Genomic DNA, 13008 nt, shown 5'->3' with positions numbered 1-13008 from the left:
GTTTTCGTTAGAGTGGAAAGTTTGGGTGTTTCTTATTGAACGTCAATTGCTACATAATGACATGCCCATTTCTATAGAAACGAGAAAGAAATATTTGTCGTAATGCTTTAAGAAACCCCACTCTCTTCTACTAGCAGCATGAGTTACACTGAAATGGAGGTATTTTTAAAGTTGTAAGAGAGAGATAGAGACCATGCTCCTGTAAAACACGTATTGCAACGAATATGTACATATTTATGAATTTATCATGTTTAATAAAGTTACCACAAAACATCCATCGGTCGAACATGTTTTTACTCGGTGTTTATGTAGACTGTCAATTTGATTGGCTATTATATTTATGGAATACCTGTTATACAGGTATTCGAATAAACCATTTGACCGTTGTTTTTCCTTTCTGAAGAAATAGGCGTGTCATTATATGACAATCAAAGTTCTAAAGAAATTCCACTCAAACGGAGAATTTTACCACTTCAATGCGCTTCATTGTAGTGAATTTACACTTACCTGCCCTTGAATGAACATTAGATATGCATGATAGGTGGAGCTAACACTGTAATAATGGGTCTAAAATTAGACTTGATGAATAACAATGACATGTTTGAAAAAAAGAACGTGATCACTCTTTCCAATCTCCCTCTCCATTCTGTATGGCACAAATACACTTCTGACAAAGGTTTCAAAACAAAACTAGCAATATGAGCACAAAAGATTGTATATCAATGCCAGATGACTTACGTTCGAACACAATGTCCTATAGTTAGCACAATAATGCTACCTTACAAGTCACGGAATTTAGTATTCACAGAGTTACCTAAAGTAAGACATCACGTGGTGAATTATAATATTCAACATGTCACAATCCTTGGTTACAACACAGAGAGCAAATGTAAGAAGAAGCAGTTTTTTTCTCTTTTTAACCATGAGCGCATGTTTGTCTATTAATCTCCTTTTGACACATTATTATTTATGCAAATATACAACTACTGTTAAACATAGAACAATAGACAAACATGCGCTGACTATGTATAAAGTCAGTAAAAAAGTGGGCGTCCTCATTATCGTACGGAGATTCAAAAAATTGTGATGATCCCTGCCTTTGAAAACAGATTCGAACTTTGTAAATACACACTTTTATTAAACGTTATTACATAAATTTGTAGATTGGATGTTGCCATTCTTGCAATGAAAAGAAAAATGCTTCTTTTGAAAGTTTATTTTGTTGCAAATTCCGCATGTCCTTAAGTGCAGTCATCCTTTAATGACCCTGAGTATGAAAGCGTGCTTTCATGATAGCAGGGTACAATGACATTTCAGAATTTAGCCCTGTAACTCCTTCAGAAAGTTTGTCAAAAGAACTGTACATTTTTTTTTGAAGAATTTGTCTCTCATTAGTAATGCAACTCATATAATCAGGTTGTACATCGGTGTGCACTAAGGGCTCAGAAGTTGCAAGTGGTTTATATTTTCCAAATCCTTGATCTGGTTAAATTTTTTTCACAGGTTTATTCTTAAGCAGCTAAATATCTAAATTGATTAAACTTGCGATGAGATGACAATTAAGATTTACTTAGTCTAACAATCATGATTTGGATATGTATGAGACCTATATTTTTTGGACAGATCAGGGAGATATATTTGAGCAGGTCCATTCTAAACTAACTCTATTGTTGCAAGAACCCTGTACAGATGTTTCTCTTGGAATATATACTTCCATTCATTTTTCAGCTGCTGCATGTGACCTATTTTTTCTGAATGAGTGATTCTAGATAGTGTTTGAGGATCACAATGTGGATTTAAAGGGAAATCAGAACCACAAAACAGCAAAAGGAAAATAAGACATACAACGCCATAAAATTGGTGAGAAGAAAATAAACTGAAAAAAATCCAAATTGTTTATGAGAAAATAATCACTAGAGGTTTAAATGTTTACATTGGTAGAATTATGTGATCTTTTCCCCTTACTTAACAATCATTTCCAAAAAAAAAAAAAAAAAAAAAAAAAAAAAAAAACTTCCTTATGATGAGCACCTCATTTCAAGCAATAGATGTGATTTATAGCTCTTTTCCTTTTAAGCAAAGTTTCTGAATTTTAAGTTCCTAAACCTACTTTTATCTAGACATTATGCATTTAAGCTAAAAATTTGAGATGATATGTGACAGAGGCTTGTTAGTGAAAGCTATATTTAATTGGTTTCTCTGGAAGCCTTGTATTCCAAGAAAAATACCTTTCATGTTAAATTGCCTAATCTTTTATCTTGTGCAGGTTCCTGTATGGTGAAATCTCAAATCAATGTAATAAGGCAGTAATGGTTTGTTACGATCTCATCTGCTGTTAGATCAAACCACGAGGGGGATATGGACAAAGCCATATCTTACAAAAAAGACATCAGAAAATCAATCGAAATTAAGGAGCAAAATTGTTATATTTATTCCATTCTTATCTGAATGACATGAATTGTCCATCCAATTACATTAGTGTATGATTTTGACACTCCACAGACCCCGGGATCTGATCCCAGCAACTGTTGCTACGATTCTGGGAATAATGAGAGTCCCAAAACAATTTTCAGATTGGACTGAAGGCAATTTTAGACTGAAATCTTGTTCCAAATCACATTTAGCAGACCATCATATTCTGTAAATACTCCATTTAAGTCATATTAAATGAAACTCCATAAAGTATATTCTGCAATTGTTCCAAGGATATGAGGGTAATTTTGATTTTTTTTCGTAGGAGCACTCAGTCACAAACTGATCATGTAATGTTAAGACAGACACCATTATATTTCCAATTGTTTCTGTTTTATCAGCTAATCTTATGCCTGTAGGGCCAAATGTATACAAGACATAAACACTTTTTTAATGATGATTATAAAGAAATGATGAAGAGCATTGAAATCACTCTGATCAATACAATTAAAGATTTTATTTTTAACCAGAAAGGCAGTTTTTAATGTGTTTTATATGGAATTTACTTTATGAAAGAGCACCTAATATTGATCTTTCCCCATTTCAAAAGATCAGAGACAAAAAGACTATTTACAAATGATCAAACTGCAAAACAACAGTTAATGCGGGAAGATTACATCCCCAATACACATTATCCCTTAGTTAAAACGCATAGAGGACTCTAATCTGGTCTACCTAGGAATGTCATTAACAAAACAACAAAGCTTTAACCAAGCTGACATAATTAGATTTTCAAGATGAAATTATAGAAGTGTATGATGGATTGGGAGAGGGGGGAAAGAGGAAAAGAACTGACATCGTCATCTGTGGCTGATTAGAATCCCCCCTCAGCACTCAACTAAATCAATACTGACAAACAATGGGGTTTTATGAGAAATTCATGACAATTTTTTATAAAATTCATTTCATTTTTAATGAAAAAAAAATCATTTTTCTCAGTTACTCTTTTTTATAATAAATTTAACTTCATTAGTTTATTAACCTTCTACCTGAGAATCTGATGAATTGCCTTTCTTAACTAACTTTTACTTCCAAACACATCTCAGTCACCAATATAATAATGGAGTTTTTAATTCATTATTTTTAATTACTTTAAATCCTATCAATTTACAATAAAATCAATGATAATCGCCTATAATTCTTATTGGATGCAATTTTTTTCCCTGCATGCTTAAAGTTTTCCTACCAAGATCACAGTATTTATTAACATAACAACTGATTACTTTTTCTTCAGTTTTATTTGATACAATAAACAGTTTAAGATGATATGGCTGAATTAAAAAGTATTTAGTAATAAATTAATACAATGAAATCTTGATGTTATCAGTCCATCAAACAAAGAATTGAGGCAAAATATACCATTGTAAATTTCTTACTGCTCAAAGTTAACAAACAAATCAGTATTGAAAATACTGCATCAAAATATTTATGAAATTGAAAGTGATAAGCAAGATATGCTGGCAACATTTACCACATTCAAGATTAAAAGTCAGATAAAAATGTTTTATCACAAATTTCAAGGTCAAGAACGACATAAACTTGTCTTATTAACCAATTACAATGTCAAAGGTCAAGGCTAGCCACAATGATGGTATCATGCTTTCTGTCAATGAAGTTAGGATAGGTAATCATAAAAGGTCATCCCTCAACAAAGTAGAATGTGTTTCATTCACCCATCTCAGGGTTAATGGTCAAGCCAATGGTCAGTTCTTGGTAAATATTTGAAACATCTCTTTTTGATTTACTTATGCTATACAATAATCAGAAGAGTTCAGCATCAACAGAGTATACACTTTTCTTTTACTAATGTCAAGGTCAAATGTCAAGATCAGCCTCACTGTCAGATACTGTAAAAGTATTACATTTAGTGTGTATTCTTTTCAGTGCCTTTGGTGGAAAGCAGCTTCTGCTAAATCATGTCTGGAGTCATCATTGGAAACCCACGGCTGATTAAGCTGGGTTCCTCTCTCCATCTTGGAGAGAGGAACGAAGCATAATCAGCCGTGGGTTTCCGACGATGGTCTGGAGTACATATATTTATATTTAGCACATTTAGATATGCGCTAAATCAAATTTACGCTAACTTGTTGAAAGTCGATTTTCGCATGCTAAATAAAATACAATTGCAATACGCAAAATTTTTTTCCAAAATTCAAGTGGGAAGTTAGAGGTTCATGCTGTTAAGGGTTAGCCTTACCAGCTAAATACAACAGGTGAACAAATTTGTTGATGCAAAGCATACAAGAAATGCAACACAAAGGTTTCATAACAGACTTTAAAAATTTGCATGCATCGTTAGTTGCAAATGTTAATTATATATTTCTTTATTACCATTTAATAGCCATTCTCTGTAAGCATTTAAACTCTTATATAGGGAGTGTGGCACGCTAGGTCTTAGATTTTTATGAAACTTGGCACACATTCCTATAATGATGTATGAAACTAAAATTCATAATAAAATGGTTGCTATGGTCAATGGTTACCATGGCAACCAACATACATTTTTCATGGCCTAAAAAATGCTAAATTTTGATGAAAATGACCATTTTTGACTAATTAAAAGTCTTTAATACAACAAGATATTTACATGACTTTATCTTTTTGTCAAAATACATCATTTTTATAGTTCTTTAGATAATTTCTAGTATTTGAGTAACTTAACCTCATAGAAAAAATATCCCCCCTTTTTAAGTATGATTTTTCTGAGGAAAAATTGTAGATTTCATAAGCACACGTAGTGTGTGCAATGGAATCCTAATTTCATGAATAACCTGAGATAAGATATGAAAGTGTTCTCTCCGCTTGACTCGCCGCTAGGTGACGCTATAAATAGCCATATAAAAAGTCTCCCTATAGAAATTTACTCATTCTTCCAATTGGTGAGGGAGTACAACGTAAACCTTACATTGTAAGGAAAAACTAAAATGAAGTAAACTCTTAGATTGATTTATTCAAATCACAATTATATTCAACAAAGAAATCTCTTCTTTCTTTATAATTGTCCAGTCTTCTTATGATCTGAAAAATATCAGACAGTGATGAGTTAATATCAGACAGTGATATAACCAATGCAATACAAAATCAAAAGGTAACGGGAAGGGTGGGTGAGAACACTTTCATATCTTATCTCAGGTTATTCATGAAATTAGGATTCCATTGCACACACTACGTGTGCTTATGAAATCTACAATTTCATTTCATAACCTTCGATAAGATACTTAGTATTCTTTTAAAGCCCTTATTATTACCTTTTCAATACTGAATTTTGAAAGCTCGACTTGTGTACTGGTTTACAATAAAACCTGGCAAAGGTACTCTCCTTAGCCCAATGAGCTTGTTGCATAATTTCAGAAACAGAAACTCCTGCCAAATAAGCTTTTGATACTGAAGCTGACCTAGTGGAATGAGCTTTAAACTGGTCAGTGTTAATACCAGCTTCAGCCATTATGGTTTTTAACCATCTAGAAATAGAACTAGTTGTCACTGGGTGATGTGGTTTTACATAACTCAGTAACAACCAGGATCTGTCTATGTTGTCTGAAACATGTCTAAAATCAACTGTTCTTTCTATATAAGATCTAATACATTCTACCACACATAAAGTGTTTGTCTCAAAAGCAGTGAATACAATAGAATGTAAAGGATTCCCTGGCTTGCAAGTCTTTGTAGGTTTAGACAATTTAAATGAAATGCAATCACCAGAATCTATCATGAAATTCACATTCAACTGGTTAAGTTCTGAGGCTCTGCCAGCCGAGGTCAGAGCAAGTAATGCCACTAATTTACACGATAACTTTTTCAGACAAAGGCTTCTGTTATCACCTAAGTTATCAATAAACTTGAGTAAAATGTCTACATCCCAAGATTCTTGATATCTTGGTTTTGGGGTTCTCATATTGAAAATAGCTCTCATATGAGTAACAATTAAAGGATGTTGTCCTACACGTTGACCCTCTACAAGGGCATGGTTTTTGGAAATTGCAGATCTGTAGGTATTAATTGTCCTGTACTGTTTGTTCTCATTGTACAAAACAGTTAAAAACTCTAGAATAGGTTCCAGAGGGGAGTGAATTGGATCAAATGATTTTGAACCACACCAGCCAACCCACTTTCCCCAGGCACTTTTGTAAGCTGCTCTAGTTCCTGGTCTCCATGCTTGGGAGTGTAAAGAGGCAGCTTCTCTAGAAAGAGACCTTGTTTGTATGTGTTCCCCGAAACCATCCATGCAGCTAGATGAAGGGATTTGTCTGATGTGAGAGGATGAGGTAAGCCTGTTGGAGATGTTAACAGTTTGGGATATGGTGGAAGAAGGACTGGGTTGTGAATCAACATTTCTAACAGAAGAGGATACCAGGGTTGAGCTTGCCAAACTGGTGCTTTCAGTACTACTGATTCTATCTGTTCCTCCCTTATCTTCCCTAAACATTTGCTTATCTGACTGAAGGGGGGAAATATGTAAGCTTTCATTCCCTTCCAAGAATGTAGAAAAGCATTGATCCCCCTGGCCCCTGGGTCTGCTTTCCAACTGTAATATTGAGGAAGTTGATGGTTTAGACGAGAGGCATCTTCGCTATAGCCAAGGGTTTCTGATACGCTACTCTCCTCAAAAACCCTTGGCATACGATGCTGACAAAAGACGGGATTGTTTTCGTCACGTGGTCACGATTCTTACCACTGGTACGCACAGATTGCGTCATCGACAGAAATAAAAAGCATATTTAAAAAAAATAATTTTTTAAAGAATAATTAAGAAGAAGGTATTGAGGTATGTTAATTTGTTATTTAAACATGTTAAAATGCAAATCTACATCTTCAGTATAGATTCTTAACCACATATTTTGCACGTAGCTTAAGATATTGGATGACACCATATAGCTATTCATAGAACGGCATTTTTTCTTACGGATCGTTGTTTACTTGCGTTTTTCATTCCCGATATTAAAGAGTCAAGATATATACCGAACGCAAATATCGTCATTTACAAAAAAACAATTGATGATTGGTCGAATGATGTCGATCAACTCCAATCACAACTTGAGAAAAAAATCCCAACTTTTTTTAACACCGTATGCCAAGGGCTTATGAGGAGAGTAGCGTATCAGAAACCCTTGGCTAGCGAAGATGGACGAGAGGCAAAAAGGTCTACTTTGCACCACCCTAGAAGATTCATAATTTGATTGAAAATTGGTTTGTCTAACATCCAATCCCCTGAATCTTGCTGATTTCTTGACTCCCAGTCTGCTTTTGTGTTCAGAGATCCGGGAATAAATTCTGCTACTAGGGAGATTTGATTTACTTGACACCAATCCCATATTTGTTTTACCAGATGATTTAGTAATGCAGATTTTGTTCCGCCCAATCTGTTTATGTGTGCTACAGCTGTTATATTGTCTATTTTTATTAAAATTTGAATATTTCTTTTTGATTTTGCAAATGATTGAACTGCCAAAAAAGCTGCCAGGAGTTCTTTTGCATTTATGTGATAGGATTTCTCTACTGGGGACCAAAACCCTCCTGTGCTTTGAGTTTCGTATGTGGCCCCCCATCCTAGGTCTGAGGCATCTGATGTGAGAATCATTGAGGGATTTGAAGCAATGATTGATTTCCCATTTGAAATTTCTAACTGATCTATCCACCATCTTAGTTCTGTTTTTACCCCACTTGATATAGGAATCATTGCTTCGTAATGTTTGTTTTCTAGTAACCCCTTGATCTGAGTCATTTGCATGCATCGACATTGTAATTTTGCTGGAATTATTGCCTGCATTGTTGAAATTAATTTTCCTATCAACTGGGACATTTCCCTGACAGACAGACTTTCTTTTTTCAGAACTTGTGTACAGTTTTCTTTTATTTTTTGCACTTTTTCTTCTGATAATCTGAAGAGCATATTTACGGAGCTTATTTCGAACCCCAAAAAAGAAATTTCTTGGACTGCGTCTAACATAGATTTTTTCCAGTTTATCATGAAACCAAGCATCTGTAAGAGATACAGTGTTGTATTTCGACTTTGAACCAATTTCTCTCTGTTTCTGGCTAGAATAAGTATGTCGTCTAAGTAGATTATGAGTTTTATTCCTAACCTTCTTAGAAGACCTACTACTGGTTTTAAAAGTTTTGTGAATATTCTTGGAGCAGAGGCCAGACCGAATGGAAGTGTCTGGAACTGAAACATCTCCCCTCTCCATAGAAATCTCAAAAACTTTTGATCCCTTTGATTGATTGGGACTGTCAGATATGCATCTTTCAGATCTATTTTGCACATGTAAAAACCCCTTTCCATTAAATCTTGAACCATGAACAGACCTTCCATCTTGAAATGTTGATAAAGAAGGAATCTGTTTAATGGTTTTAGATTTATTATGGGTCGATGTCCCCCGTCTTTCTTTGGGACTGTAAACATGTTGCTGACAAATTGATATTGATGGGAAGTAACTCTTACTACTGCATCTTTCTGTAGCAAACTTGTTATTTCTTCTTGAAGAATGTTTTCTTGTTCTGACCTTAAAACGGGGGGATGAGGAATTTTTTCTTGAACTGGATGACTTATCCAATCTAAAGAAACTCCCTGAACTGTTCTTAGAATTTTTAGATCTTTTGTTATTCTTTGCCAATTGTTTATGAAATACTTTAGCCTCCCCCCAACAGGGATTACATTTTCTTGATCTACCAACGGTAGATTTAAACCCAGAATTTCTGGAAAAATTTCCGATTTTTTTAGAACTACTACAGAAAATGAGCTTAACGCTTCTTCTGCATAAGTAAGAGTTCTTTCCCTTTCTAAATTTTGAGGTATATTGTCCATACCTGTCCGACTTCTTTCTGTAACTCTGGTTAGGTCTGTTGAACCTGTATCTTTGGCCCTCCAAAAATCTGGCGGAGGGCCCATCTTGAAAGGGCTGTCTGAACCTTTGCTTATTCCCGTAACTGGTATAGGAAGTAGAAGGTCGATTGTAAAAAGTTGACTTCTTTCTTTTCTTTTTCTCTGGCTGAAAAGCATCAACTACCTCGTTAGCCTCTTTTCTTCTTTTCCCTGTCTTTTTTAAGATCTTTATAAATTTATCACCAAACAGTTTACTCCCGCTAGTTTCTAAAGCTTCAGCATTTTCATCCAAAATGGCCTTAGCCTTCTTGTAATCTCCTGTAATTTTCACCGTCGCATTGACTCTGCGATGGTGATCAACTGCTACACTTGCTTGGCCAATCAAACAAACAGACTGTTCTAGCAAAGAACACATGTGGGTCACGTCAACGTTATCAACTTCATGAGACTCCCCAGAGGCAGCACGCAGATCTTCTAGAATGCCCCACAACTTAGAAAGAGGCCCCAAGGTTTTGTAAATTCTCGACTGAATATTTTGTGCCCCTTTGTCAGCTCCTTTATCAAACTGTTTGTTTTTCTTTTCCAGTAAAGGACTGATAAAAGAATCTAATTTTTTCACTTTGAAAAGATCACCTGCATCGGGTATTGGATACTTGTCCAAGATCTTAGTTTTCAGGGTTTCGTCACTGAAATATTTAGTAAAGAATGGCTGACAAAACTGTTTCAACTCATTGTCAAATTTTTCTCCTTTTACATCGTTATTAATGTCAAATCTTTCGTAAACTTCAATCGTTTCTGACGTTACACTTCTTTTTGGTTTTGAGGTGCTACTTTCGTTTTCTCTACTTCCGGTGTTGGAATTAAAGGATTCCGAACCCGACTTCTGTGACTTACGAGAAGAAGCTCTAGAATCACTGCTACTCCTAGAACCGTCAGAACTTGAAGAATCTGAACTGGAGCCAGAACTCGAACTAGAGTGTCTCCTTTTCTTCGCTCTACTCTTACTGTGAGTTTGAGCTTTGGTGTGCCCACTACTAGGGGTTTCACCTTTATCAAAATGGCGACCATGTCGAGAAACGTGTTCTCTTGAATTCGCCGGCGAACTCGACCTAGAACGCCTAGTCTGCTCTCTCGACCAGTTTGAGAAGGACATGGAACTGTCTGGTATGCTCAATACATCCGAATGTTTCCTCATAAAACCAAGGTCGAGGGAAAAAACGTAAAAAACAAAAGAACACGGACACCACGAAGTGTAGTGGACCGTAACAATTCCAGGTAAGTGTCACTCACGAGCCAAATCGAAGAATGAGTAAATTTCTATAGGGAGACTTTTTATATGGCTATTTATAGCGTCACCTAGCGGCGAGTCAAGCGGAGAGAACACTAAGTATCTTATCGAAGGTTATGAAATGAAATTGTAGATTTTAGGCTCTTTTGAAAAGCCTGGTATAAATTTTTGCAGACATATTGGAAAAAATTAATACATTGGTTTGAAAGTCCAAAAATAGTTGTAATATAAATTGTAAAGAACCACTTGGTATTCATATCTTGTTTTCATGTTACCATGGTTACAAACTAATGCTTTTTTTAAGAATTCCAGACAAGGGCAATAGGTATCTACTATCAGTTTCCAAATAAATACCTGAGTATTTTAAAATGGATTAAAACCAAATTTGTACATGTAGTACACAATAGCAAAAACAAAGAAAAAAATCAATTTTCATAACAAAAGGTTAAAGGTCAAGGTCAAAATGGCTCGATTTAGATGGAAAAGTAAGGAAATTTTTTCAATATTTTTTTCAATGCCATAACTAATACTTGTGATTTAAACAACATAATTATGAATAAACAAAATTACAGTTCTGTTGGACAATACATGTAACGAGCATCACATGAATTGGTAAATACAGACAGAAGGTCAAAGTTCAAGGACATAATGGTATATAAAATTTTCCTTTTTGTCCCCTGCTTTCACTTAAAGTGGGGGATATTTATTTAGGTCTGTCTAACGTACATCCGTCTGTCTTTCTGCAACACTTTCGTTTCTGCACGATGTCTTGTGAAGCCTTTGAGCCTTTGCAATGAAAGTTTATATAACAACTCCCTGTGGCCTAAGGAAGACCCCCATTGATTTTAAGGTCAAAGGTAAAGGTCATGAATTCATAAATTCTGTCTGCTTTAACACTTTATTTCCGCGCAATATCTCAAAAACTTCGAGCTTTTGCAATGAAATTTTACATTGAAACTCCCTATGGCCTAAAGAAGACCACTGTTGATTTTGAGGTCAAAAGGTCAAAGGTCAAGGTCAAAAATTTATACATTCTATTTGTGTGTAAAATTTTCATTTCCGTGCGATATCTCAAGAAGCTTTTAAGCTTTTGCAATGAAATTTTATATCATAACTCCCTTTGGTCCCGCCCCCAACTCTTAAAGTATCCCATCCCCCCAACCCCACCATCCTCCGACCCAACCCCTCAAGATCCGTACATGCTCTTTTATCCTTAAGCAGGGGACACAGCTTCTCTGAATTAGCTTGTTAGTATAGCATTTAAACTCGGATATTGTGAATGTCGTATCCTGTTTTATATACAATGCATTTTACTGAAATTGGTATTACGTTCTCACCTTTAGCTTGATGCATAATGTTACAAGAGGTCCATGGGCCACAACGCTCACCTGAGTCAATATGGCCCTGCTGTTCTTTGTCAGCAGATTTCCTCTTCTATATATTCATACGTAAAGCTTTGATCAATTGTTCTAGGCATAACCTATCCCCAGTTGCCATGTTTTGAATGAAATTGAATCTAAATTTTCTGAGGATGCTTCTATATTCATATAACTAATCATGGTTTTGCTGTTCCTGAAACAGAATTTTAAAAGTGTCTGCCATCCTACCCTGGGGGGTAGGAAGGGAGGGGGGGTTCAAGATTTGAACAAACTTGAATCTACACTACCTAAGGATGCTTCCATATCAATATGACTAATTATGGCTTTGTTGTTCTTGAGAAGAAGATATTTTAAGATATTTCTTATATATATTCTTTTCTTAAACTTTGATCCCCGATTATGGCCCCACCCTACTACTGGAGGATGCCTTGAACAAACTTGAATCTACAATACTTGGGGATGCTTCAATATCAAAATGACTAATCACGGCTTTCCTGTTCTTGAAAAGATTTTAAAAGATTTTTCCTATTTATTCCTATGTAAAATTTTGATCCCCAATTGTGGCTCCACTCTACCCCCAGGGGTCTTGATTTCGACAAATTTGAATCTATACTACCTAAGGATGATTCCATATCAATATGACTAATTGTGGCTTTGTTGTTCTTGAGAAGAAAATTTTTAAAGAATTTTCCTATATATTCCTATGTAAAACTTTGATCCCCCATTGTGGCCCCACCCTACCCCCGGGGGTCATGATTTGAACAAACTTGAATCTACATTACCTGAGGATGATTCCATATCAAAATGACTAATTGTGGCTTTGTTGTTCTTGAGAAGAAGATTTCTAAAGAATTTTCCTATATATTCCTATGTAAAACTTTGATCCCCCATTGTGGCCCCACCCTACCCCCAGGGGTCATGATTTGAAAAAACTTAAATCTACACTACCTGAGGATGATTTCATATCAATATGACTAATTGTGGCTTTGTTGTTCTTGAGAAGAAGATTTTTAAAGAATTTTCCTATATATTCCTATGTAAAACTT

At 35.2% G+C, this 13008-nt stretch overlaps 2 protein-coding genes across 2 annotated transcripts in view; both read right to left on the bottom strand.

Moving 5' to 3' along the window:
* LOC133186719 (tumor protein p53-inducible protein 11-like) overlaps window positions 1-13008 on the bottom strand; it is a 120319-nt gene that overhangs the window by 83893 nt on the left and 23418 nt on the right. The gene's annotated exons all lie outside the window — the stretch shown is intronic.
* On the bottom strand, window positions 5403-10568 carry LOC133187188 (uncharacterized). Its single transcript, XM_061322553.1, has 2 exons — window positions 9280-10568; window positions 5403-5490 (listed from the first exon to the last, which is right to left on the bottom strand). Exons 1-2 carry the CDS (start codon window positions 10488-10490, stop codon window positions 5484-5486), a joined length of 1218 nt encoding a protein of 405 aa, XP_061178537.1. The 5' UTR covers window positions 10491-10568; the 3' UTR covers window positions 5403-5483.

The sequence above is a fragment of the Saccostrea echinata genome, unplaced genomic scaffold (assembly GCF_033153115.1).
Source record: "Saccostrea echinata isolate AGI-Se365-2 ecotype Australia unplaced genomic scaffold, CSIRO_AGI_Sech_v1 ptg000014l, whole genome shotgun sequence".
Taxonomy (NCBI): Eukaryota; Metazoa; Mollusca; class Bivalvia; order Ostreida; family Ostreidae; genus Saccostrea; species Saccostrea echinata.
This window is presented reverse-complemented; position numbering and strand designations above follow the sequence as displayed.